Here is a 27384-nt window from a genome sequence, read left to right on the forward strand (position 1 = left end):
AATTCTTCCAACTTATAGTCACATTCTTACTTTCCTTGCAACCAAAGATTGAGGACAGAGTTAGAATTTCAGAAATAGAGGTCACACCAGAAACATGTAGAAGCATGAAAATTGTTACCATACTTCAATTCTAGCTAAGCTTTTTCTCCTTCTCAGGAAACAAGGCCTTCTATATCTTTGCTGCATCTTTGACTGTTTTGGTAAGTGTTCTTCCCCTCCCTCCTCTTTCCAATATACCCTGTCTGGGGACCATTACCCTTTTGGCTGAAAGTTGTGAACAATAATGAGGTCAGCCACAAAGCTCAATGGAGAACAGACTCAATTATAACCAGGGCTTTTACCTCAGACTTACTATAAGGTATTAACATGTCATGAAACAAGAGAAAACAAATATATTGTTTATAAAATTAGGGACAATGAGTTCTTGAGGACAGAGACCTTGTCTAATCCAATCTTGAGCCCACTTCCTGCCAAATAATAGAAACTTAATAAATGCCCTGAATGATATCTGCTGTATCCAGGGTTAGCTGAGAGACTGGGAGAGGGAAATGCAAAAGGAAGATAATACCCAATAGTTACAGGATTCTAAGACAGTATTTTTTCAGACTTTTGTTTAAACATGTATTTACAGCTCCCCCCTCCAAAAAAAAAAAAAATACACCAGAAGCCACACATGTACCCATACAGTTGAAATCGAGTAAATGTCTTTGCAGACCACTAGGTTATCACCGAGAATTAAAAGCTATTGTATAAAATATGTAACCAATAAAAGGAAAATAGGACCACAACCAGTAGTACCTAGGGATGTACTACTGAATTAGGAAATGGTGCATTATTTACTTTTTGTAGTCGTTAACACTAATTTTCATTAGTACTTAATTATTATGTTAACGCTTTTGGACAACAAATAGTTCTACAATACTTACTATGTATACTAACAGAGAGCCACACTTAGAAAGATACTAAAAATATAACTTCTGACGTCTTCTCTTCAATATCTTTCAGATATACAAGATTTTACCTATGCCAAACTATTCTTCCAAACTTCCTCCCCATTTCATTTTGCTGCCATGTTTTCTGTATCAGAAGATAGTTTTATTCAGTTCCTCGAGGCACAACTGTGGGAGTTAGACCCCTTGTTCTTTCTCTCTCGCCCCTCACATCTCAATTAGCATCATTCTGCCTATTCTTCCTCCTAAATATTTCCTGAATCTGTATGCTCTACACTCTCCACCTCAGTACCCCACAGACCTACATGCCTGCCTCCTTCCCAACGGATCTTCACTCAGCCACCAGAGTAAAACAGAAACAGATTGTTCCACTCTCCCTTCCAAAACCCTCCATGGCATCCTCTTTCCTATGAAATACAAATGTAAATTCCCTCTTGAGGAGGACCTCCCGGTGGACCTGGCCTCTACACTCTCTCTCTGCACCTTCACACGCAGTCTCTTCTCACGCAGGCACAGCAGCCATCTTTCCACTCCTACTTCAGAGATGTGCACAGGATGCCCCCTGGGCCTGAATATTCTCCCCTCATGCTTTTCAGTTGGATCTTTGCTTCTTTCAGTTCATCTCTGCTGTGGTTTAGATTTGATCTTTTCCCTTATATAGGTCTATGTACTAAAAGCTTGTGTGGCAATGACGAGACACAATGGAACCTTCAAGAGGTAGGTCCTAATGGGAGCTGGATAGATCTTTAAGAGGGATTAAGCTTTTGCCCGGAGGAGTAACTTTTTTGTTCTTGAGGGAAGTCCCTCAAAAACAGGTTGTTACAAGAGAACCTAGTACCTCCTCTGAATCTTGCTTCCTTGGTCACACATGCTCTTTCTGCACATGGCTGGTTCCCTTTCTGCTTTTTGTGGTGCAGCTAGGAGGTCCTCACCACAATAATGCCAGAGTCATGCTTTTTGGACCTTTCAGCCAGCAGAATGAAGGGTCAAATAAAGCTCTTTAGTTTATTTGACCCTTCATTCTGGTGGCTGATCCAGCTGCGGGTATTTTGTTAGAGAAACACTAAATAGACTAAGACAATCTGTTAATACTCATCAGTCTACAATATTTTCCTCTGTGATTCTCTCTGATTTAAAGTAATTACCCCAATTTATAACTGGGTACATTTTTTTGCTTGTTTAATTTCTATTGATGCCGGCCTCCCCCATTCAAATGGAAACTCTGGGAGGACTTAGAATTATATGTTTTACTCATATAAATTAGGAATAAATCCAACCATATCTTTTTGTATTTAAAGATCATCAAATATTTGTGGGATGCATAAAATTAAACATTTTTAAAACTTTAGTCTTTGTCATGTGATGGTTTTAGCCAAAGCTGTGTACTCCCTATGTTATGAACCTAATATTTATGTCTAAGTTGACTCAAAAACAAATATTAAAAAATAATGTATTCCTATTCCAAGCTACAGAATTAGGGAAGTTGCAAATTAGTTAATTTTACTTCTGATGCATGTTAAAATTAACGTATTTTAATGAAATAAAATTTTTATCCAAAAAATACCTAAAATTGTCTTGTGGGAAATAAATTTAATGAGCAAGAACTTTTTAATGAATGAGACCTGCCCTATCCTAATAGCCCAGAGCAAGCCCTGGGCTATTAGGAGAATTGACACAGATTTCACTGGTGACAGTGAACAAATCATTTACATTTCCTGGGTTTCCATTTCTCCATTCACACGATGGAGATAATATTAATATGAAGATTTAATGAGAGGGCTGGGGATGTAGCTCACTGGTAGAGAGCCTGTCCAGCATGTGCAAGGTCCTGGGTTTGCTCCCCAGCAATGAAAGAAAATTCAAGGAGAAAGTGAGTATGAAATGCTCAAGGGTGAAAAAATGCTGCTTATGCCTTAGGGTGTTCAGTCATATTTACCCTTTAGGTGACATAACAAAGAAGAGTGTATATCATTCTCCACAGGGTCCATGAAAACTAGTGTAACAGAACAGTGCAAATACTCTTTGATCACTCCTTCACCTTTCTTTTCCCCTTACCAAGTTAATTAGATGCTAGCTAATTATACTCTACTTAATGGAAAACCTGCTCATAATTTGCACACTCTGTTCATAGCAAACAGGTAGAAACAACCTGAATTTTCATCAGTGGATGAATGGATAAACAAAATGTGGATACAATAAACTATTCTTCAGAATTAAAAAGGAAAGGAATTCAGACACATGCTACACCATAGATGAACCTTGATGACACAAAGCTAAGTGAAATAAATCAGTAATAAGAAGATGATTCTGTATGATTCCACTTACATGAAGTACCTAGAGTTATCAATTCATAGAAAAAGAAAGTGGAATGGAATGGGGGTCACCAGGGCTGGGTGCGGGGTAGAAGAAATGGGGAGGTACTATTTACTGAATATAGAATTTCTGTTTTGCAAGATGAGAACATTGTAGAGACTGGTTTTACAACAAAGTGAATCTATTTAACACCCTGAACTGTACACTTGGACATGGTCAAGACGGAAAACTTTGTGTTATGCATTTTTCACCATAACAAAAATTTTAAAGATTGCTCATCTATTGTTTCTAGTATTTTTATGCTCCCTCAAGTACAAAACTCCAGTAGTCACTGTGACCAAGAAGAGAATGTTTTTACAAAGTGCAAATAATAGCCAGCATTATTGGGCACTTACTCTATGCCAGGTACTAAGAATTTTATATTTACTGTCTATCTCATTTGATCATTGCTACTGCATTGTAAGGTAGAACTATAATTTATCCTGACTTTACAAAGAGAAAAGTAATAAACACATCCCAGAATCAACGAGAGATTTAAAGCTTAATTCTGTTTAATTAACAGTAGCTTGTTTTTAAGACATGTTAAACCACGACAAACACTTCCAGAATTTAAAGTATTTATCTTCAAACTTGTGTGTTATGCAAGTAGAAGGAACAGAGACTCTGAGTCCACAAGTTGTTGTTTTTTTGTTTTTTTTTTTTTAACCTGTCTGAGTTCCAGTTCCATCATTTCTAAGTTACCTCCCAGCAGGCTGAGAACAAGGCCAGGTTAGCTGATATACATAAAGCATCCAGAATACAAGACTTATTTTCAATAAATGGTAACTATCATCATCACTGTATATAAACATGGATTATTGACAATCTTGACTTCAAGAATAAAATGATGTGGTGTTTCTAACTCCTTCCCCAGCATGCCCTCTGATCATGGTGGGTGCAACGGGTAGAACAGAATGCCAAGACCTAGAGGAGAAGCTGTGGTGTGGAGGCCAGGCTTCATGGGATGAACCTTGCTTTATTCTTGTGGTTGGTCCACCACTTAACCCATGTCTGGAATTCTTGACTTGATTCCTGCTTTTCCCACTGTTCAAGCTTCCCAGCCAGTGACCCAGACCTCATGGGTCACTGTTTAATCCCAGGCTCCTTAGCATAGGATTCCATACTCCCCCCCCTCCCCCCACCCCCTGCACTTCCTTGCTCCTGGACTTCATGCTGTTTGCCACAGTGGGCTTGGTCAGCAGCTTGAGCCCCAGGGCATGGTCAGGATTCCCAGCCCTTCACCCCCCAAAGCTTTTGCTTGAGTTGTGCTTTTCTTTGAAAACAGAGCTCCAAGTTACCCATCTGAGAAGCAAACATATTTACACCCTGGGAGCCCATTCCTAAAGCAATGGCGTCCTGACCTTCTGCCCTCTCTGAATGTGGCTTTCTCTGCTGGGCTGCTCTGGCCTCCTCCAGAATATGGAGGCTCAGTTGTTCGCACACTCCACTGCTCTTTTCCCCAGCTAGACAGAATTAATTTAGTTGCAACTCTTCATAACCTTTTACTCTGTAACAGTTTCTAGCACTGCTATTTCTCCTGTCTTCCCTTCTTTGGGTGAGAAAGACCTCCGCAGTCCAGATTCTGGCAAAATAACTCTTAGGTTGTTTTTATAGTCCCAGAGTAGTACTTCTTTGTTACAGCCCAATATTCCTAAATTTTGTTCCAAGTCTCATTATTTTTCATTTATAAACATCAGGTTGTATTAATTGGTTCCAGCTTGAAAAATGTTCCATCAGAGGTTATTTTCTGCTATTTTGATAGTGGTTTCCAAACCTGGAGTGCTGAAGCCCCTGGTGCAGGCCACATTCTGCAGGCATCCCTGAAGGACTGATGTGCGACGGAAAAGATACGCAGGTTCTGGACTTGGCCGTGTGCTTTGAAGACTCTACTGGCCATAATAGCTTCAAAGAATTTCAACAAGTTCCTAAGACATGACCTTCCCTTTCCGAAAACCACGTTGGCCAGGCTTGCCTTAATCAAGCTGTGCTTTTCTAAGCATCCTTTTACTTGATCTCCTGCAGCAGTTTTTAATACTTTCCCTACAAGTGAAGTTAAACTAACTGGCCTGTAATTTCCTGGTGTGTCCCTAAGCTCTATGAAATAACGGCATTAGGTTGGCTACCTTCCAATTCTCCCAGAATTTTTTTGTTTTGTTTTAAAACGTAGGATTGAAAAGGCCAGGGAATGCTTCCTGCCTCCCCGCTCCTTCGTTTCTTCCATGACATACTGCTCTTTCTATTCCCAGTAGATCTGCCATTTTAATAACTTCAAACCTCTTAAATGTTTTCACATATTATTTGTTCCTATCTCTGAAGCATGAGTTTTCCATTTTTCATTTTGACAAGGGCCACCCCCTCAAATTTTAAGGGCTTACAATTTTATTGAATAGACTGTTAATTTGAGGTACCATGTAAGAAATGAGTTTCACGTTAGGAATCTGGAAAAGAGCATCAAGCTAGATTACAATTAAATCTGTGCTTTTACTTATGAATTATTATAAATACATGCTGGGAAAGACTGGAAAAAATATATCTACACATCCAGGAAATAGGAACCCCCAAAATGGAACTGATACATCTGAGCATACTAATCCAATGCACTCGCGAGGTGTCTTAAAAATGTGATGAAACGAATAAGATTTGAAGACATCACATTTGTATTGTGCCTCTTTTAAAAAAGCATTTGGTCTATTATTTTTAAACGTAAGAACAGAAAAATCTTTCCATATTTAATGATCTCCCAGTGGACCTATTTGTTGAGATATAAGTTCCTATTTTATACTGATATGAATAAATAAGAAAATTAATAATCATTTGTATTTGCAAAAATGTCTCACATCACATGAACTTTAGAATTGTCCAAGTCCTTTATTGTAGAAAAACTTTGAAAATTGACTGTTTTGAAAAAAGTTAGCCATGAACTAGGGCATGAAAACTTCTTTGTATTCTTTATGGACAATTTTGTTTTCAATAGTTTTTTAAAATTTTTTGTTTATTCAGGGACGTTATTTGTCTTTTCTAAGTATGTCAATGACAGGAATATAAACCTCAGCCTGCATGTGTATGGAAGCTCAGATCCAGGTAGGGAGGAGTGGTGATCACCACCATGAAATGAAGGGAAACATGGAGTGGAACCCCAAACATTTAGGACTGGTGGCTCCTATTTCAGATTCATTGGAGAAACAAACAACTGCCCCACGGGTAGACTTTTCTTTCTAATTTATCAAAGTCACAATGTCAAGTCTGAAATTTGCACACCTATCTTATAGTGCTCATGAACTATGTATCAGATTTAGTCACATGAGGGAGAATCTTTGGATTTAAGGTACACAACCTCTTTCATCAGGACGTTTCAATTGGTTTTGAATGACTGTTAAAAGTTTCCTTTTAAATTATGGTCGTAAATCAGTATATCTGTAAATGAGGAGGTCAGTTTCTCCACGTGGGCCATAAAAAAGATATTTGTGCATATTTAGCAAGTAAAGTTCAGCCAGGAATTTAAAGCATGCACTTCTTCCAGTGTTTGAAATATTTTCTTATAGATTTCCCACTTTAGGGTTTTCAAGTTATAATTAAAATACGTACAGGATTTATCTTTCCTATTTAGTGCATATTGTACCTTGGAATTACAGGATCTGTACATGTTCATTCAGTCTTCTTCCATTCCCCTGGCTTTGCTTGGTCTGCTCCCTTTTCTTAGCATATCCTCCCCTACATGTAGGTGTTAAAGTGAAATGCTTTGAGAAAGATGAAAGAGAACCGGGTTTATGGTAAAGTGGAAAAACTTGAGACTATGTGTTTAACCATGGTTAAGTCCAAGTACTTTCAATTTCTAACATAACACTTTACCTGTCCCTCAAGGACTTCCCTATTTTACAATGCATTATTCACTCATTTAACAAATATTTATTGGACACCTACTATGTGATAGGATTATGTACATATAGCTTCTCAAGGTTAGAGTCTGTGATATGCATGTTCTTTTCTCTCTCTATTGAATAGACAGTGCTGGGGAAAGCATTACTTGCTAATAGTTGGTAAAACTGGCTAATACACAATGCAGGCAGTGTCTGTACATCCATTTTTACATGTGCTCACATCCTTGGCGAGGACATGTGTGTTGGAAATGGTGCTTAAATGCCAGTGTGGGATCCTCCTCATTCATATTATTGAATAATAACAATAAAGTAATAGCTGGCACTTCTGAGAATACACACAAAGGAGAATATTCTCTTCCCATTCCTACCTGAGTGCTCAGAGTAGTTCCTGCTAGAGAAAAACACGGGCTTCAAAAAGGGAAGGTGAGTGAATGAATGAGTTGTAGGGCAGTCTCTGTGGAATTCCATCAGCACGAATCCGAGCAGGTTCTTCAAAGAATGATGGTTTATAAATAGAGACTCTCTCATATATACAATATCATGGCTAGATGAAATTCTAAGGTTTCAGGGGAAATTACACAATTTCAAATGAGGCTGTGTGTACACAACACCAAACCATCCAAATGAAACCTTGAGCAAATCACTCAGGAATGTGGTCTTTGCTAGCCCAGACATTTCGAGTCCTCGATGGAAATGTGTAATATGGTTCTGACATTATTTTACTACTCATGGATAAACCAAACTGTGGTGAAATCTCACTTTAATTGGCGGCTCCTAATCAACCGCAGGCTAGGAGGCCTGGAAGCCAAATTGGTTAATTGTGTTTAAAGTAAGAACAACTAGGCTCTGAATTAAGGCCAATGAGAGTGTCCTACAAGCAGAAGTAATTATAAGCATTTAAGTGCATTGCCTTTATGATATTTTGAAGTCCCCTCTGCCCCCTGCCCCCCGCAAAGCTGGAGGTCTAAAAGGAAACAGGACTCCATGAATTTCCATGTATCAAGCAATTCTGTTAGAGAATCTGTTCTCCCTCCATTGAGGAGTTTCCTTTAGGAGCAAGACGCCCTAAATAGATTTCCGAGGAGTTTACCTGTGTCAGGTATCACATTGGGACACACACATGCACGACTGTAAACAGAAAGCAGGCTGTGTACATGGCTTGAAAGCCCAGATGCTCTAAAAGATTTTGCCTTCTGGAGCTCTTGCATGGCCACCATTCATGACAACCCTGGTACTTTGTGGGCATCACCAGTGGCTTTTCAGCTTACCTGGGGTGAGGTACCAGGCAACTGAGTTCTTGGAAAGGTCCTGAGTGTGGAGGGACTGAGGCTGGGAATATGCCCTCTTCCCTAGTTGTCTAGTCTGTTCTCGGCTGGTGCTGAGCAGGAGCCTGTGTTTATTTTTTGTTCTTTATCATTTTTGCTCCAGCGATTGATGTTAAGGAATATCTGGTACACCCAAGTTCCAATCTCTATGGGGCTCCACCCTCCCTTCCCTTTCCTTCTGGAACCATTCAGAAAAGGGTATGTGAGCGGGTGTGGGAGGCTTATTGCCCAAATGCTCCACTGGAAGAGTGTGGGAGAGCCAGATGTGAGAGGGACCTCCCCTGAGTGAAGAATATGCAACCAAGAGTCCCAGCACATATTGGGGAGGAATGATTCTCTAACTTGACTCTGGATTTGTAGCATTGTGCTATCCCACATCCAAGTCAAAATGCCCATCCATATTAAACGTCAAAACTGGCCTGTTATCATCTCTGATTTTTCACTGAGCATCTTTGAAGAAGAAAGAATTCTTTGGGGGGCTAATTGATCCCAGGCCCAAGAATTGGATATGAATGTCTACGGCCACTTCAGAAGAAATATCCCAATATTTTAAACCCAGGTATCACACAAGGTTTCAACTGAAGCACACACATTTAGAACATCGTAACAAAAGATAGAAGGCATGCTATTTGACTCCTACAGCCAAGAGAGTGTTTCCCATGGGAATGGGAGCAATTTAGCAAGAGTTAATGCCATAGAATTCACAGTACCATCAATTGTGAGTAAATATAGTGACACTTGGATAAACTCAGAGAGTGCTCAAGCAATACTAAAGAGCTCATTATAGAATCATCCCAGAGCTGAAAGACATAAAAACTTTATTAGTCATCAACAGGATAAAGTGCAAACAAATTGGTCTCAGAAAGATCCAAAATAATCTTTGTTTTAGGCCCACAGAACCATAAAACAGTGTTTGACAAATTGTGATATTCCAATCAATCACTGGATTTTTATAGTTTCTTGTAAGCTATAAGATAGATGTCAACAAGAGAAAATCTCATACTGAGCATGAATTCTGAGCACTGTGCACAAGCCAGACTTTTGAATTGAGTAGCTGCTAGAAATGGGTGGATTTTTTCAACTTGACAAGTATCACAATTTTCACATTGATTAAAGTTGGATGTAAAATGTGCACACGCTGATGGGAAACTGTTTCAGCCATGGCTCTGTCTTACACAGGAAACTCTTGTTTCTTTTGTGAAACCAACACTTAGAATTGCATTTATAATGACTCCCTTTGATACTATCACCTACTTAGTAATCATCCTGAAAAAGTGTGAATCAACAATTTTGTATATAACAGTTTCTAACTTATATGTTTTTAAATTGGACACAGCGATGGCATAAACAATCTGGGACAATTTTATTCCTAAGAAGAATTTTGCTTAAAAGGAGGCAGATTGTTTTGTCTATGTGACTATCAGGAATGGACATCTTCAATTAGGAACAGGAGTTGACTTTCAAAAGACAAAATGAATGAAAAAAGGGTTGCTATCATATCTTTACTTCAATTCTCATTTTCTGAAAATTAGAGAACTCTCTTCAAAACACACTTTAACTTACCTCATAATATAATGGAAGATTACTCACTATAGGCTTTTTTGCCTTTTTAGATGGTATGGTTCCAACAAGTTCATTTATTTCATTGATCTGCAAGAAATTTAAATTTACTTAAAAAGAAAGACTCAGAGAATACTGAGATACATGCAACAACTTTCAAACCTTGGGGTGACTTGAGCGGTTGGAGAACCTTATAAGAAGGAGGGGCCCTTAATTACCTGGGAAGTTTGCAGCCACCCAAATAAGTTTTTAGTAATTGCATGGGCAAGTGCCACCTGACAGATCTTCTCTGTGGCCAACCTCCTCTGACCTCTGACAGCTATACTCTCTGTTGCCTGGCTTCACTTGCCAGTAAGTCATGGACTTTCTAGGAACTTTATTTAGTCTTTGGTTATTACTGAACCTTTTATTGAATAATTCCTCACAGAACCTAACATGGTGCCTGAAATGGCCTCCGAAATCTTTGCCAAATGAATGTGTTGAGTGGCTGGCCTTAATGAATGGAAATTACTTCTTCCTGATCAAATGCTTCAAATTTATTCTAACTATATGTTTATTTAAAGTGATCCACCCAAATGTACAGAATAGTGCAAGCATATGATCGGTTCATTGATTTTATGATTTTAGCCCTTATTTCAAGTAAAAAGTCTCTGAGGGGTGTCGTGGTGGGAAGGGAAGAGGGGGTACCTGCTGGAGGATGTCATGCCAGGACGCCATGCTGAAGAGTCTGCGCTGAGGGGCTTGCACAGCCAAGGTGAGGGCTTCAAGGAGAAGATCATCCTCAATCTGGTTCCCAACCACAAAGGCAATGGAGGCCTTCCAGTCACTCTGTTACAAAATCAGACAGAATTCGATGCTCAATGTTCATGACTGGGTGATTTTGTGTTAAAGGCTTCTGCTGTGAAACGGGATATTTTTTTCTGTAACTCTTTACCTTAAAAGACTGGGTTGACCTTGAGGTGTATGTGGGTCTTTGACCAAAGTAGTCACAAGGGGGCAGTATTGGGCCAAATTTCATGTGAATTTGATTTGAAACCAGTTTTCTGGAGAAACTTTTAATTTTTATTTATTTTTTTATTACTTAAGGAAGATCATTTTATTTCTAAAAAATGACATTTTAACTAGCATGCTGCCCAAGAATAATGTGGTATTGGAAATCAATAGTTCATTTCTTTGTCTCAGAGAGATGTAGTCAGAGAAGCAGGAATGGGTTTTATAACCTGGTACCCTGAAGATTCTAAATAGTGTTAGCAATATAGAAGGAGCTCCAAAAGCAATTGTTAAATGTTGGGTAATAGTGAGTTGCCAAATGAGAAGCGGAGCCCATCTTTTTCTTCTAATGTAACACAAGAATATTTTTGTTAATTCACAAAGGGGTTCTTTCTAACTGGAGGAAAAAGGCTAAAATATTATACTTGGATGTGAAATTTTGTGTCAAATCATTTTTAAAAAGTTACAAAAGACAATGATCTCATTCAGCAATTTCTTTTTTTTCCCCTGGTTATTATAATTTTAATTTCTGTTGGGAAGCAATTCCCTGGTAGATTAAGAACAGAGTTCAATGAATTACCCACTGTGTGGTGCTGGAAGGCCTGTCATGCTTTTGAATACCAGCAATCTTAAGGGGAGATGGAACACACTGCACATGACAAAGACTTCAGAAAAGAGAACTAACAATAAGGGAGGGCACTCTAGCCTTGTGGTCCCTCTGGGCCTTAGCTTCCCCCCCTAGAACAAATGAAAGGTTTGGATGAGGGCAGGGTCTAAGCTTTCCTCTTGCTCCTCTCTAGAGATCAGATTTAAACAGAGTAAAACCTACTCTTGGTGGATGCCAAAACAATGTCTAAGAAGATTTGAAAAGGTCACACAAATTTAGTGAAATGTCTAATTTTGTGTGGTTCTCTCTGGTTTCTGTCCAGTTCATAATCAGGTTGATGACAGAACGAGAGTATAGGTGGGAGGAAAGACTTCGTGCAAATTCTTTCTTACCACCAAATAGTGGCTGTCCTTAAATGCTTCTTATTTTTTCATGGAAACTTACTACCTAACAAGACCCATCCAGTTTTCAATGATATCACCAAAACATAACCACATGTAGAAGCACAAAATGTATACTTTACTTACAAAGCATGGCTATGTATGCATGGGTGTGTGAAGGGAGGTGTTTTGACTCTGAGTTTATTGAGTTCAGAACATTCTTTTTGTCTGTTAATTTGCCATAGGATGATCAAGCAGCTGTTTTTTTTTTTAACATTCTGGTTCTAGAAAGTAAGTATGCTATTTATAATGCATTATTTAGAAAAAAAATCTATCATCACAAATGCCCTTTCCTGCATGGCATGGTTTTCTTACCTCTCATCTGCTCCCTCCCTAAATCTGCTTCTATAGTCTTCATTGAAGGAGAAAAACCTCTGTCTTTCTCACAGTAAAGTACACATGGGTCCTTGGAAGGCAATGCCTCAATATTCTTGGCAGTTACATTTTCCGACACTGAAGATTTTAATGACTACCTCTATGCCTTCATCCCAGTCCCCGCTGCAAGTTTCCTTGCCAATATTTGAAAGTGGATAGTGACAAGAAGAGGCTGCCTCTCAGCCCTTTTGGAGACAATTCAGAAAGAAGACATTGTAGTCCATCACTACCTATCTGAAACTATCTGGCATCAAAGGCAGGTGTTGACCATTGCAGACAGAAAGAAAAAGAAAAAAAGCAGGGAGGAGGAGGAGGAGGGAAGGAAGAAGGAGCTAACAATTATTGTGAATCTGCCATGTGCCAGGCATATGTTATCTCATTGACTTTCTAAGTAACCCCACTGAGTAGATGCACTAACACTTTATAGACAGAAAAACAGAGGTCTGAGGAAGTAAAACAACTTGCTCAAGGTCATTTTGGCAGAACCTCCTGGAAACTACGTGGCTTACAGCTTTGTGATCATTTCAGTAGAGTTTTGGGAGCAAGCTGTTGGGCTCAGAATGGCTTTCCACGATCCTTAGATCGGATCTGACAAACTACTTCACACATATTGCTATCTATCCCATGTTACTGATAGATGAACATTTCCTTTACAAGTTAGTGTGTAGAGCCTTTAAAATGATGAAGCACTTAATTATTAAATCATCATATGGTCACTTTAAAAAAAATGATAGTTTTACAAAAGTTCAGAGGTTAAAGAAATTTCCCAAGTTTCTCTCTCTCTCAGCCCAGTGATCTTGTTTCTTTTGCCCCAGCTGCACCTTAACATGAGATTGTTCCTCCAATTCATGGTGCTATAATGAAACTTGTGGGATCCCCAAAGTCACCTTGAAACAGCTTGCCTCTGCTAGAATAGGTCCAGAATTAATCAGAACTCTCTCTGAGACCCCCTAGGGATCCAGGCCACATGTGTCCATTTAAAGGGTCCTGAAGGGGTTTCAGGTCAATCTGTCTATTTAAAAGGTTCTGAAGAGTCCCGTGGGGCCCAATTTCCTATCTGTATTCTGTTGACCAAAAAGTGTCTGCTCCAGAAATTGAATCCATTAGGCAAAATAGGACTCATGGAAGAGTTTGTCAGAGCTGCGGTTTGATTTCTAATCACATTGCCACCTAGGTAAGCGTGAACTGGAGCACTCAGACAGTAATAATCAAACCAAGAATGCCTGGAGAGAAGGATGCACACACTGCATGCCACAGCAGGGGGCAGCCGGATGCAAGGAAATGCACCAGGGTGGAAGAATGAAAAACAAGCCATTTCCCATGTCAAATGGGGAATAACTGGTAAATAATTATGCTCCCCAAATATGATTTTGGAATCTTTCTCTTGGTATCCTAGGGTGACTGTAGGTTCCAAATTTCTACCAACTGGCAGCAGTTGTAGAAATAGGAAACTGTTTAGAAAAAAATAAATAAATAAGTTAGATTTGGTAAAACACTGTTAAAAACACCCCTCTACCCACAGCATTCCAATATGCAGTTAAACGGAGTCCTTAAATTTAAGTTCATGGGGAAGGAAGAGAATTTAGTGTAGAGAAAATAAGTATTGACCATTGGGAAGAGAAATGAAAGTGTAAGGTGTATAACCCCATTAAAGACATGTGTAAGTACAACAGTGCTCCTATCTGTGGGTGAATTTGTGTGAGACAAGTTGAAGGAGTTAGGTGTAATGAGCATGCACGGAGAGAAGGAAAAAAGTCATTAAAAAACAACTGCACTGGGTGTATCGCATGGTAGAGGGAGAGGGTTTTAGTCTGGTACACTCAAACACCTTAGGAAATAAAACAAGTTCTCTATTACCTGGAGGCATATATTCTACATGATTATTGCTGAGTCTTGCCCCTGGCAGTTATTGATAAAGTCATTCAAAGGATGGAATGAAGTCATGTATGGACACAATCCATTACCTTTTATTTACTTTACCAGTCTCACCTAATTTGAAGCCTGGCAGGAGGGCGTCTTAACCCAAACACTTACATAGTAGTCTCCTAAGGCAAGAAAGTATTCTGTAAATGCAGAGAACCTGACCGGCTCACACAAGTCTCCTGTCGCAGAGACATTGGGGAGATTTTGAACTATTTCTCTTTCATGTCATACATATTCTCTAGATTTTAATTAGGCATTCCAGGATTCTAATATAATTACAATAAAAAACCTTTTCAAAAACAAGTGAAATGCTGCTTTTGGATAATGGCATTGTGCTCTCTTCCTTCTGGTAGCACAAGTAATCTGCTGATCTAGGGAAAGACAATGCCAGCAGCCCAAGCTCCCTTCTGCTGCCTTTGCTAGCACAGGAGGCCTTGATGCCCGAGAGATCCCCACAGGCCTCCACTCAGCGCTGATTAGGGTCTGAGGAGCACCTGTATTAGGGAAGGCTGTGTAAAAGCCTCAAATAAAATCAAGGCGCAGTTTTAAAAGTTAGGTTTTATTAAAAGCTGCTTAACACTGTACAGATATGCAAACCTGTCCTTTATGTCAATACTCCACTGAAAGGATGACCTTTTTGTTAATTAGATTTATTGCCAAATGGATGGGGACTTGTGAATGTCTTTCTCATACTGCGTTTTTCTTTCAAAAGGAGTCTTGGATCTCCATCAGCAAATGAGTGTTAGTGTGGGCTTTTGGCCAGCAGAAGAAATATTTTTATTACATAGAACTGACTGCTACAACTGTATTTGTTAAAAAGGGATTCTAACTGCAGGCTAAGTTGAATATATATAGGCTAAATAATGGGCACTTGTTGTCATGTAATAAACAAGACCACTGTAAACAATCAGGTTCACACTTACCTAACTCTCCACTAAACAAGTACTTATTATTATAGGCTTGTCTCTGATGGTGTACTCCTCAGAATTCATCATGAAAATTAGTTTGATGTATCATCATTATACTGTTAAATAAGTCATCCTTATTTAGGAATTGGTTCATGTGACTGTTATATTTTTCAACTAGATTACAAACTCTTTAGGTAAAAAATTATGTTTTATATACTTTGGCACCTTGTGGTGCACAGTAGTGAACAGGAAGTAGAGTAGGGCTCCCTATGTACAGTTCTATTGATTGGTATTTTAAAGCCACAGAGTAAACTTGGACACTGAGGATTTGGCCCTCAGAATCATAAGGCACTGGAATGGAGCATGTCAGGAAGTTGCTATAGTTCATAGCCCTGAGGTTTCTTAGCAGGAGAACACACTGTACCTGATCTAATGGGATTCACACCAGGGTTAGTGACAAGGACTTGGGGGACTGGGCACTGGAGCCATTCCTTTGGAAGATAAGTTTCCCCGGGGGGTGACTTAGACAAGCAGCCAGATGAGAGGGGGGAGAGCAGCTCCTTCAGATAGGAGGGGGAAAGCCTAAGACTCATTATCAACCTTCTCTACAGAACCACTCCTCCCTTCTCTTTCCCTCTTTCTGCCTTTCTCTCCCATCTCCCAGCCAAATGGTCCCTGATGGCCTGCTCTCTTCCCTTTCCCTTACCTACTACCAACAGGCTACCCGCTCTGTGATTCCTTTCTCTTTCAAGGTGTCTTGGAAATTCTTATGAGCTTAATTCACAATGAAAGAATATTAGGGCGAGAGGAGGGACAAAGAATGAAGGAGCACACAGTCTGACTTGTCTAGGTGCAGACTCTGGGAAAGGGCTCCAGTCCTCATACTGCCCATGGCCCATGCCTCCCCAGTCTTCCGACTTTCATCCAGACTGTGCTGGCATCAACCGCCCACAGCTCTTCCTAACCCTGTTCTGTGAGGCTGCCTCAGAGACATGGCCTGCCACACATGGAGGGAGTAGTTAAAACAAAGGGATGTCAAATGCTGCAAATCACAGCATTTACCTGGAAACAGGTTCTTAACCCTTTCCCAGCACCAGCCCAGGGAGAGCTGTAGATTTAAGGTTGACTTGGAGACTTTTGATTGACAAAGCCAGGACTTTTGGTGCACAGTAGTGAACAGGAAGTAGAGTAGGGCTCATATGTAAAGTTCTCTGAGAAAATACTGAGGAGGGCAGAGGAGCTCTTTTCATCTGCTGCACACACATCCCCGCTAATACAACTCTGCATCAGGGTGCTGTGTGGATTGTTGGTTAAGGTCTGCTGATGTTGCTTCAGTGATAGCTCAGGCTTAAGCATTATCCTTCCAGATGGGCTCTATGAAAAGCAGGTGACAAGATGAGTACAGAAAGGCTACTCTGAGAGGAGCAGGGGCAATCCACTCCAGGGCTCTTCTTTCCTCTGGATCATTCCTCTATATTTCCACTCAGGTATCTGCACACAGAGGCCATGTGGTATGAAAGGTCCCCAGGCATCCCCTACCTGTGGGTGACAAGATTCTTGCACACTGCTATGACCCTTTGGAAGTCCTTCTGAGCACAGCACCTAGCAATAATCAGAGCTGACATCACGGGTATTATTTGGCAGTAGTGTGTGTGTGTGTGTGTGTGTGTGTGTGTAGAGGCGGATTCTGCTCTTATTAGTCATTAGAATAAACACAGTTATTCCATACACATTGCTTCAAGTGTAGAGAACTTATGGTGAACCAAGAAAAAAATATCAAATAGAATATCAACAATTGTGCCATTAAAAAAGCAAATACTGGGGCTGGGGATGTGGCTCAAGCGGTAGCTCTCTCGCTTGGCATGCGCAGGGCTCTGGGTTCGATCCTCAGCACCACATAAAAATAAAATAAAGATGTTGTGTCCACCGAAAACTGAAAAATAAATATTAAAAAATTCTCTCTCTCTTTCTCTCTCTTAAAAAAGCAAATACTTTGAATAATTGAAAAATAATTTGAATGACTCTCAGTTTGTAAAATAATTTTCTTTGATAATTATAAACTTGTTAACTGACAAGTTCCTAAAATATCTTATGTCCTTGGAGGAGAGGACCAAAATCATGACCACATAATTCATTCAGAACATAAGAAGTAAGGCAAATCTCAAAAGGAAACAAGCTTCTTTGGGTTTTCAAACAAATATTACATATCAGAGACATTCTTCTAAGAGAGGAGACCAAGAAAAGCCAAGAGGAGTCCTGCTAATTGCTCCACAAATGTAAAACTGGAATCAGGGGCTCTCCCCAAATTAAAATTCTCAAAGTATGCAGGTTTTTTTTTTTTTTGAGTTATGGGGAAGAATGTGAAAGTGTGGCAGGAGATAACTTTCAGTCATTTTGTGTCACATGCAAGTCTGTCAGAGACATTAACCCATCCATGATAACCATTCATAACAACCACCAGACCAACTGAAATAAAACAAAATAGCAATCAGAGTCAGATGAAAAGGCACTGAGGTGCATTTTTCTACACTGGCTAAGGAGATGGTAAGCTCTGGGGCAACAAAAAAAGAGACGGGGGAGAACAACCGCAAACTAATTTTCAGTAGAGATGTGGATCTGTTTATGAGCATAACGTATCCAAAAATGGATCTGTTTTTTACTATTTGAATTGTAAATATCAACCTGGCTAACTCTGTGGATCTAGATCTAAAACACAGATGTCACACAGGGCTAGTTCTTAAAATAAGAATACAGGAAAATGATATGAAGTTTATTTTTAATAGAGAGCCTTGGTACATCTCTCTCTGCAAATAAGACAAATAAGGCTTCCTCACCTGCAACTCTATTCTAGTTCTCCAGAGCTCCTTACAAACCTTTCCAGAATCCACCATCACTTTCTTCTGAGTAGAATCAAATTTGCCTGTGTACCAGTTATTCAACTCAAGTCTTAATAGTTGATTTGCTAATTAAATAAGTACATATACCTTCAGGCTTTAGTGCCTAGGGCCATTTTAAAGTATTTTTTTCCTCTTCAGGCTACCTGCATTTCAAAAAAGAATCCTAAGAACTCCTGGACCAGTTTAAGGAGTGTTGGGCTAATAGTGGTATTTCTGACAGTGGACTGGGCTGGTGGAAAAGGTTCTCTTAGAATCAGACATCTGGACAACCTTCTACTTCACCCATGTGTCTGGAACATAGTACCATTCAATAAATGTTTCTTGAACTTAGCAGCCCAAACCACACACTAAAGAGAATTTTTACACATGTTTAATATGGGAAGGCCGACGGAGCGTGTGGCATTTTATCAGCCACTCTCAATACTTTGGAAGGAATCATGCCTCTCAATCACCAGTCATTTGAATTAGAGAAAGCTCACTCCTTTGATGTTAGACAACATTGTATGTGTCTGATATTCCATTGGTGATACCCAGTAGTCTAGAAACAGCTTTACTATGTGTGTAGATTCCATCTGGCTGATTTTCTTTGTTTTCATAAGTATTAAATGTTATCATTAATTAAAATTATTGATGATCTGGCATAAAAATGTACATCTCTGAAGTGGTGTCAAATTCTGCCTCTGTGATGTCTTAGCCAAATGAACTTGGACTTATCATTGTAGCTCTTTATTCTTATTTTTTAAAAAAGGATCTAAAATTACAATTTTTAGAAGATTGTTGTGGGCAATCTTCTAAATATACAAATATACCTAGGATCATATTGTCAATTGTAAAGTACCATGGAAAGTAAAATGTTGATATATGCAAGGGAAGTATTCTAATTTCCCACATAAAGTTCTGCAAAAGTAGGTTAAAAGAGGTGATTGCTTCTGAAATTTTGAATCTAGATATGTCTCTTGGATCTTTGGACACTGTAGCTTCTGGCTTATGCTGTTTAGTTGTTTTTCTTTCATTTTTCAGAGAGTCCTTGGCCCATCCCACCAATCTAGCACATGAGCCTAATTCAGTTTTGCTCCATGCATCAGAGAGTTTTAAGACAGCTATTAAAACACCACATGGAAAAGCTTTGCAGGGAATTCTACTCCACAGAGAAACCACAGAAACCACTACACACCTTAACTATCTCCCCACCCCCAACAGTTGGCTAAAATTACAGCTCCATTATGTTAGTATGATCCAACCAGTTTTATTGCTTGGAGCAAAATCTGAGGTCCAAAATGAACTTCAGAACATAAAAAGTAAGGCAAACCTCAAAAGGAAACAAGCTTCTTTGGGTTTTCAAACAAATATTACATATCAGAGACATTCTTCTAAGAGAGGAGACCAAGAAAAGCCAAGAGGAGTCCTGCTAATTGCTCCACAAATGTAAAATTGGAATCAGGGGCTCTCCCCAAAGAAAGGAGATCTCTTTTCATCATCGTATATTAAAAGCTATAACCTTTCATCAACTTCTTTCTCAGACTTGAAACCTTCTTTGACTTGCCTCAAGTTCCTTCAATGTGAGTCACTATCTTTCACATTAAATATTAAGATGGATTTCCAAGACCCAGTATTAGCTGATTACTTACCCTACCATATCCCTTTGTTTCCCCACCTTTCTTCATCTAACGTAAATATAATGAATCCTCTAACCATTGTGGTGTATTCCATGAATTTGTTTTGCCTGGCCACCAAGGCTAAATAACAAAATAACCAACCAACACTCTTTCTACTAACCCATTCATGCCAGGTAGTTGTTGCGTTTGATTTATGAAAAGCTCTTTTTCTTGCAATCAATGCAAATACCCTCATTTATCATTCATTTATTACAAGGCCACTGATAGAGTTTAGTTTCTGGATCTTTCTTAAGTAAACCCAAGGTTGCTTCTGAATAACACAAGGGTACAAACTGTCCTGGTTATAAACTTTATCCTATTGGCCTCATATTTGGTTAAATGCCCAATAAACGACAGCATTTCACCAACAGAGTTACAATCCTTGTATTTTCTCTAAACCTGGGAACAGGACAAAAATCCTTTGCTTTGACTACATGATGTTTAGATTTAAAAATATGGTCTCCAAATTGTGATGTGAAAGAAAAAAAGGGAGGGGGCATACAAAGATGATCCAGGGGCAGTGCCAGATCTTCTAGAGAGCTGAGTTTTATCCTGGTAATGGGGAATGATGGGATCTCTCAACAATTTCCCGGGAGCTGGTCAGGAAACCAGGAGAATGTATCTCAGGCAGGAAGAGTGTCAAGGAATCTGTTTCCTGTCTCAATTCAACAAAAATGAATTGAGGTTCAGCTCAACAGGCATTTATTCATCTGGTTAAATGTGTTTAAAATAACAAACTAAATGTAACAGGAGTTTGAAAGTGAGTAAACCATGCTTTGCTTCTCCTCGTCTGTTGTCCTAGCTGGCTTCTATCAAGGAAGTTAGCATGTGCTGCTCTCCAGGGCTGTGCCATGCATCTATCCTTACTCCACCAGCTGCTCAGGATCCAGGAGTTGTTCAAAGAAAACAAGAGGCAGACCTGTTTCTGAACAAGAAATGGGGTAAGACTCCAAGTAGACAGGTGGAGGGTGAATGTACTATTCAAGACGGATCAGTCTTGGTGGGATGGCCTTTTGGAAAGGTGTTTGGGAGTAAGGTCAGCATCTGAAGTAGTTCCTGGGATCTTTCTGCCTAGAATTCTTGTTAACTTTTTCAGAGTGCCACTCAACTGTCACCTATTCAAGGAAGACTTCCTAGGAGACAGATAAGGAGAGGTGGAGGAGAGTTGGGAGGCAAGGTATGGCTGAAGCCAAAGGAGGAGAGAAGCTCTCCTGTGACCTTGGCAAGAGTAGTTCCACCGAGTGAAACTGCTTCCTGCTCATTCCCCCCTCACGTAATCCTGCAGCCCTCATAACTCACATTGCCTGTACAAGGCAAGCCTCATTTAAGGACCATGTGACAAAATAGAGCCTGTTGATGATTATGATAAATTTCAAGCCCCAGATCTGGTTATGGTTCTTAATTTTCTCCAATTACACAGGTACATGGAGTCTATTTATTGGATACATCAGGGTAGTAACTCATAATAATTATTCCTCTCCTATTGATTCCCTAATAGAGTTCTTACAATAGCTCTTTCAATGGTAAAATGAAAAGAGCACTGGATTTAGTATCAGAAAACTTGAATGCTAGTTCTGATTCCAACCACATGGTCTTGGAAAAACTTTTTAAATACTGATGACCTGGACCTTAGTAAACTAATACTACTTAACGCAGAGAGTCATTCATTCATTCAACTAATACTGAGGAGTTACAGACACTGAAAAGGCATAATCACTAACTTTATCACCCTGGGGCAGGGAAGAAATAGACAAAGAAGGCTGAAAATAAGTTATATGTAAAAGCACTTTACAACTAGTTATATATCGCATATATAACCATATAAGCAATGTATATAGTGTTTATTTCATTATATTGTTAATCCTAATGTTTTCACTAATAATTAATACTTACTATGTGGGCATCTATGCTACATCTGCTGTCCTTGAAATGAAGGATGAATAACATAACAGCAATGAAGCAAAACAAACTAAACATGTATATTTCAACTTGGACAGACCTCAAGATATTATGTTAAATAAAAAAATTTTCAGAGTTAGTTGATACGAGATGGAACCATTTTTGTTCTCAGTCATCTTCTTCACAGCCTCCATTTCTAGGGCAATACATGTGACTGACACCCTCATAGAAAATATTAATTATTAGTAAAATCATACAGTATCATGGACATAGATAAATAAATACATGGGCTGAGAGGACATGTATTAAATTTTGTTAGTTCTTGCTTCTGGGAAGGAAGAGAAAGCAATAGAACAGAGAAGGGTGATGAGAACCAAGTGTTCCCATTTTTTATTCTTAGTGTTTATTTCAAAAAAATAGGAAAGAATTTTTTTTTTTTTTTTTTTTGTGAAGGCACACACATGCTTGTTATATTATTCTTTGTGGCTTTTCTGCATTTAAAAAAAGCACTGGAAAATAGTCTGTGCTCTCCAAAGGCCCACAATCTTACAGGGGGACACAGATGTGTGAAGAATTTTAATGTAGGGTGATAAGCAACATCCGAGGCCCCCCTCTCTCTTCACATGTCAGGAAAAGCCTCATGGGCAATCATGTCCCTGCTTGTCCACCTTCTGTCTACACAGTGGCCATGCTTTGGCCTGCCTCTGGAGCACAGCAAGGGTTTGGTGCCAAGGTTTCCTACCCTTTTCACATTTTTGTCTCCATCTATTCTTCATCAGTCTAAAGAACTTGTTTCTTTTTCTTAGGCTGAGGAAGCTAATACAGGCCCTCCTGTTTGTACTAGGGCACATAACCTCCTCTATGACTTTATTCCTTCTGTTTCTTCCATTTCTCCCTCTGCATATTTCAATCCCTTCCTCTTTCCCATTTACCCTATTTCACACATATCTACTGAGCAATTTTTCCTAATCCTAGTCTCCCTACTACCATTTCCCTTTTGATCTATTCTTCTTAGTCAGATTCCACCAAACAGGGGGACTATACCTGAAGCTCTCAATCCAGATAAACCACAAGGTTCTTAAAGCCCATATTCTTTTTTTAAAATTTAATTGATTTTATTTTTTTAAATACATGACAGCAGAATGCATTACAATTCTTATTACACATATAGAGCGCAATTTTCCTATCTTTGTATATAAAGTATGTTCATGCCAATTCATGTCTTTATACATGTACTTTTTTTTTGTATTACAATTCTTATTACACACATATACCACAATTTTTCATATCTGTTTGTATATAAAGTAGGTTGGCACTCAATTCATTGCTTCTACTTTTTTCCTCACAACCAGCAACCCCGCACACCTCCTTTGAAAATTGTATCCTTTGAGATCTGATGAGTTTCTCATTACCACATACAGTTGTCTTCCTATTCTCTGTTGGTGTCCACAGGTGGGAGATTTGAACACCAATTTCATGAACTTCTCCCTGACCTGACTTCCATGACACCATCCTCTTCTCCTTTTGTCTTTTACTCCTTTGAATGCTCCTTTGCTGGCTACTAGGCACTTTCTCTTCTTCTGTTCCACAAGCAAGGACCTTTTAGGTATCTCAGAGAATTCCATTCTCAACCTTCTTCTCTTGGCACACACTCCTTACTGGATGTTTTAGCTACTCCCTTGAGGTCCACTAGCTCTCTCCTCTGACAGTTCTCACATCTGTGTTTCCAACCTCAGTCTGTGAGATAAAATACACATTTTTGACCTTCTGTTCAACATTTCTACTTTGATGTTCTACCATCATCTTAAACTCAGCACGTCTAAAACTAAACTCTTTATTTCTCTCCGTACCCTAAAAACATAATGAAACAAACAAAACCTCCCTTATCATAAACAGTAAAAACGATGGCTACTAACTTCACCAGTTTCTAAAATTTTCCATTTCTCTCAGTTATCACAACTTCTAGTCCTTTCCCATTCTCCTCTTGGGTAAGAAGTCACAGTTGTTTTCTGAGACTTTTTTGAATCTGTTTCTTTCTTTTTAATCTCGTGAATATTCTCCTACTTCAACTCATAACTTTCTTGACTTAGGACTATTGAAGATAATTTTTTTTTTTTCAGGGACTACACAAGCTTCTGACTTCTCTACCTCCAACCTATTAATTTTTCTAAGACATTTAATTTATCATTCATTCTCTTTTTTTTTTTTTACAGAAAGCATCTTAATTTTCTACCTCTTAGATTCTAATAGGATAAGATAGATTCCAAACTCCAGAGACTGAGATTTAAAACCCTACATGTTCTTTTCCTAACATTTTAACATAATATTTCCATTAGTTTTCTACACTCTCATAGCTATCAGGAAAACTGCTTTCTTTAAGTTCTTAAGCCTCTATTTCCTCACATAAATGTGAACACTATTTTGAAGGTGGATGTGACTAAATCATCTTATGAATGTCTAGTTAATTGTTGATTGCGGTTATCTCTAACATGTCACGTGTTTTCTCACCTCTCCTGTTTTGCTCAGCCTGGTCCTTTCATTCAGCCAGCTGTCCTCCTCCCAGCTGAACTTCCTGATTAATTTGTGACTCTTTCCCAGAACATCCCAGCCTAATAGTGTCCACTGCCTGCCAGTGAAATTCATTGTCAGTACTCTACCAGTAATATGGCATTTACACTGGCATCTCTATGTTAATGTATGCCTGAAATTTTAAAGTGCATGCTTGTTAAAGCAGAAATCACTGAGTTTCACCCTCAGTTTCTGATTCAATAAGTCAAGGATGAGGCCTGATAATTTGCATTTCTTAAAAGTTTCCAAGTGATGCTGGAAGCGTCAAAGATTACACTTTTAGAAACACTGGTGTCTGTATTGTAAGGTCCTGGATGGCAGGAATTTTTTTTTTTCCACTAACCCAGCCCTCTTTTCTGTATACTCCAAGAAGTGCATAGGACATTAGCTTAACATGGAAGGAAATCATGTTTTTCAATTGAATTTAATTACTTAATGAAACCATGTCAAACTCCCTCTTTTTTCAGTCCAAGCCAAATGAACAGTCTTTCCTACTGGATTAATTTAAAACATTGTGTCAAATACAATTGCTCACTATGTCAAACACTATTGGTTTCCAGTTGCTTGTTCGTTTGGATGAAAACTTTTACTTGAGCACATTAATTTAGGAGTTTTTAAAGACTTTTCCTCATAACTAAAATTTAAAATACAGAGGAAACTTTTAACATTCTTGTTTTGGTTAAAAAAACAGGCTTTTAGAAAATAAGAGAAGGGTTGGTGATGGTGCCAAAACATAGACCAAGCAAAGGAAAAGATGGTCCCAAAGAAGTGACGTGCAAACATTCAGTGGAACCATCCCTGAGAGGTGAGAGCAACTCTGCGTGGTCTGTGCCATGGAAGATAAGCTGGCTGCCTCAACTGCTCTGCAGGTTGTACCAAGGAGGGAACAAGAGGTCCAGTTCCAATCTGGACTTCAGGTCACCAAAAATTCTGCTTCACAAAGCCAAAATATTTGGTCTCTAGATATGATTGTTCTCAATTATTGAACACAAAAGGGACTAAACCAAAAATTTCCTTAAAACATATATTTCAATTTAAAGATATATTCTTCTGGGTAAAAGTGTCATCATCACAAAGTGTAGTGTAACACATCCATACTTGTTGCCCTAGAAAAGGTTGAAAATATGGCTGTAATAAATCACTTTACTGCACAAACATTTTCTGAAGTTGGTGGCAAATTTGCAAGATATGCATGACAAATTAAACAGAGTATTTTTATGCTTTGTTTTTATAATGACAATAACACATGTAAATAATGAAATTGTCTTTATCCTTGCTCAGCATCCTAAATATTTAATGTGAAGACAGAGGTGGTTGAAGTCAATATTCCTAACCTCAACTAGTTTAGCCAAGAATTTGGGAGGTTTCCTTTCCATTTCTATTCAATATACGCTGCCTGAGAAATTGTACTATTTATTGTCTGTGCCACCCATTGTCTGTGCTACACATTATAACCACATTTCACAGAAAGTGAATAAGAAAAACACAAAGAAAAATTACCGTGAGGATTGAAGACAAGGGAAAGTCGGGAAATAGAATTTACTTAAACATCTAGAAAGCTTTTCATAAGTTTATGTGCCAAAAATATTGAGTCACCATGGAAGTAAAGGAAAGGTTTATTACAGTGAGAGATCTGACATAAAGGCAAAGGGAAGGTTAAAAAGGCCCTTTTCTGTATGGAGAAGTGACAAGAATGAGGAGATCTGGGACCATCCTTGAATGGGACTTCTTAGATATGAAAACGAACTCTATAGGAAAAAATTAAAAGTACAGGGGACAGAATTGGGAGATTTTTTGTTGCCATTTTGTCTAATTATTTTATTTTGCAGATGGGAAAAATAAAAACTATGACAAGGAAACTTGATGAAGGTGACACAGAAAGCAAAAGACATCCCTGACTCACAGGCCACACACTTTCTTCTCCTGAACCTGCCTGCATCAGCAATGTGATGATGACGGCCTGAGGCCAAGGGGACGGGTAAGCAAGGCAAAGGGATGTCACAAAGCTTTTCAGAAAGTAGATCTGTCAGATGAGATTCAGTGTGGGAGGATAAGTGAACACATAGATAAAAACATACTCTAAGCCCTGGTCCTAAGTTTGGGGGCTTTTATTATCAATTATAGGAAATGTACCTATATGCAATGCTTCCCCATGACCATCAGCTAAGTGTGATATAATTCTATGGAAAGGCTTTTGCTCATCATAGTTAGAAAACAGTGAGAGCAAAATAGAAAACATTACCTACCTATAAAAACCAGAGTGTCTTTGCACAGGGAAAGCTGTGCTCAGTTTTGGGCATAAGCCCAAGAAGGGACTGAATGCACAAAATAGCCATTAAATTTGTCATGGGGAAAGAGGAACTTTAATTGGAGAACTTTAATTGGAGATTTGGGTGCAAATAACTTGAAGCACTACTACATTTGTGTTGTCATTCTTCCAATTCAAGTTGACTGAACATATTCCAGGCTCTAAGTTCCAGACAGGATACCCAAAGAGCATATCATTCACCTCTTGTCCATGAAAAGTTCATACTCAAGTGAGGGGACAGGCCCACTGATAACTCTAATAAACCATGGTAATTACCATCACTGGGGTCTCTGTAAATACTATGGGAACATGACAAATTAAGGATGGGAAAAGGAAAGTCAAAGACAGTCTAATGGATTAAGTACATTTGATCTGTAACTTTAAGAGTGGTAAGAAGACCAACAAATGGTGTCAGGGAAGTAATGGTATGCCAAGCACGATATCCTCTGTGTCTCAAAGCACAGCGTTGCTGGTAGCCTTGTGCAATGAGATTACTTGTCTGAATAGGGAAGGGATTGAAGAGGCAGGGATGGTACTAGGAAGATTGTGAAGTGTAAAGTAAATAACAGCAAGACTTGAGACTGGGGCAGGTAGTGCACAATCATATTATTTTTGTAGAAGGACAACCCAGGTGGCCAAGTAGAGAATACCTGGAGAGAAGAGAATGTTGTACAGATAGTCTCTGAGTACCCTTAGGTTGTGCTAAGCTAGCATCAAACTGAAATGCATACTAGTTGGTAAAAGTTGTA

The 27384-nt window shown here is 38.9% G+C and overlaps 1 protein-coding gene across 4 annotated transcripts in view; it reads right to left on the reverse strand.

Moving 5' to 3' along the window:
- The window catches only part of Spag17 (sperm associated antigen 17), a 221680-nt gene that overhangs the window by 180314 nt on the left and 13982 nt on the right, over positions 1 to 27384 (reverse strand). For all 4 annotated transcript variants that reach the window (XM_048814580.1, XM_048814581.1, XM_048814579.1 and 1 more), the window contains exons 2-3: positions 10753 to 10893; positions 10069 to 10155 (exon numbers count right to left, since the gene is read on the reverse strand). In XM_048814580.1, coding sequence (XP_048670537.1) covers positions 10069 to 10155; positions 10753 to 10893 — 228 coding nt within the window. The remainder of the gene's footprint in view (positions 1 to 10068; positions 10156 to 10752; positions 10894 to 27384) is intronic.

This window comes from Marmota marmota, unplaced genomic scaffold (genome assembly GCF_001458135.2).
Source record: "Marmota marmota marmota unplaced genomic scaffold, marMar, whole genome shotgun sequence".
NCBI classification, from domain to species: Eukaryota; Metazoa; Chordata; class Mammalia; order Rodentia; family Sciuridae; genus Marmota; species Marmota marmota.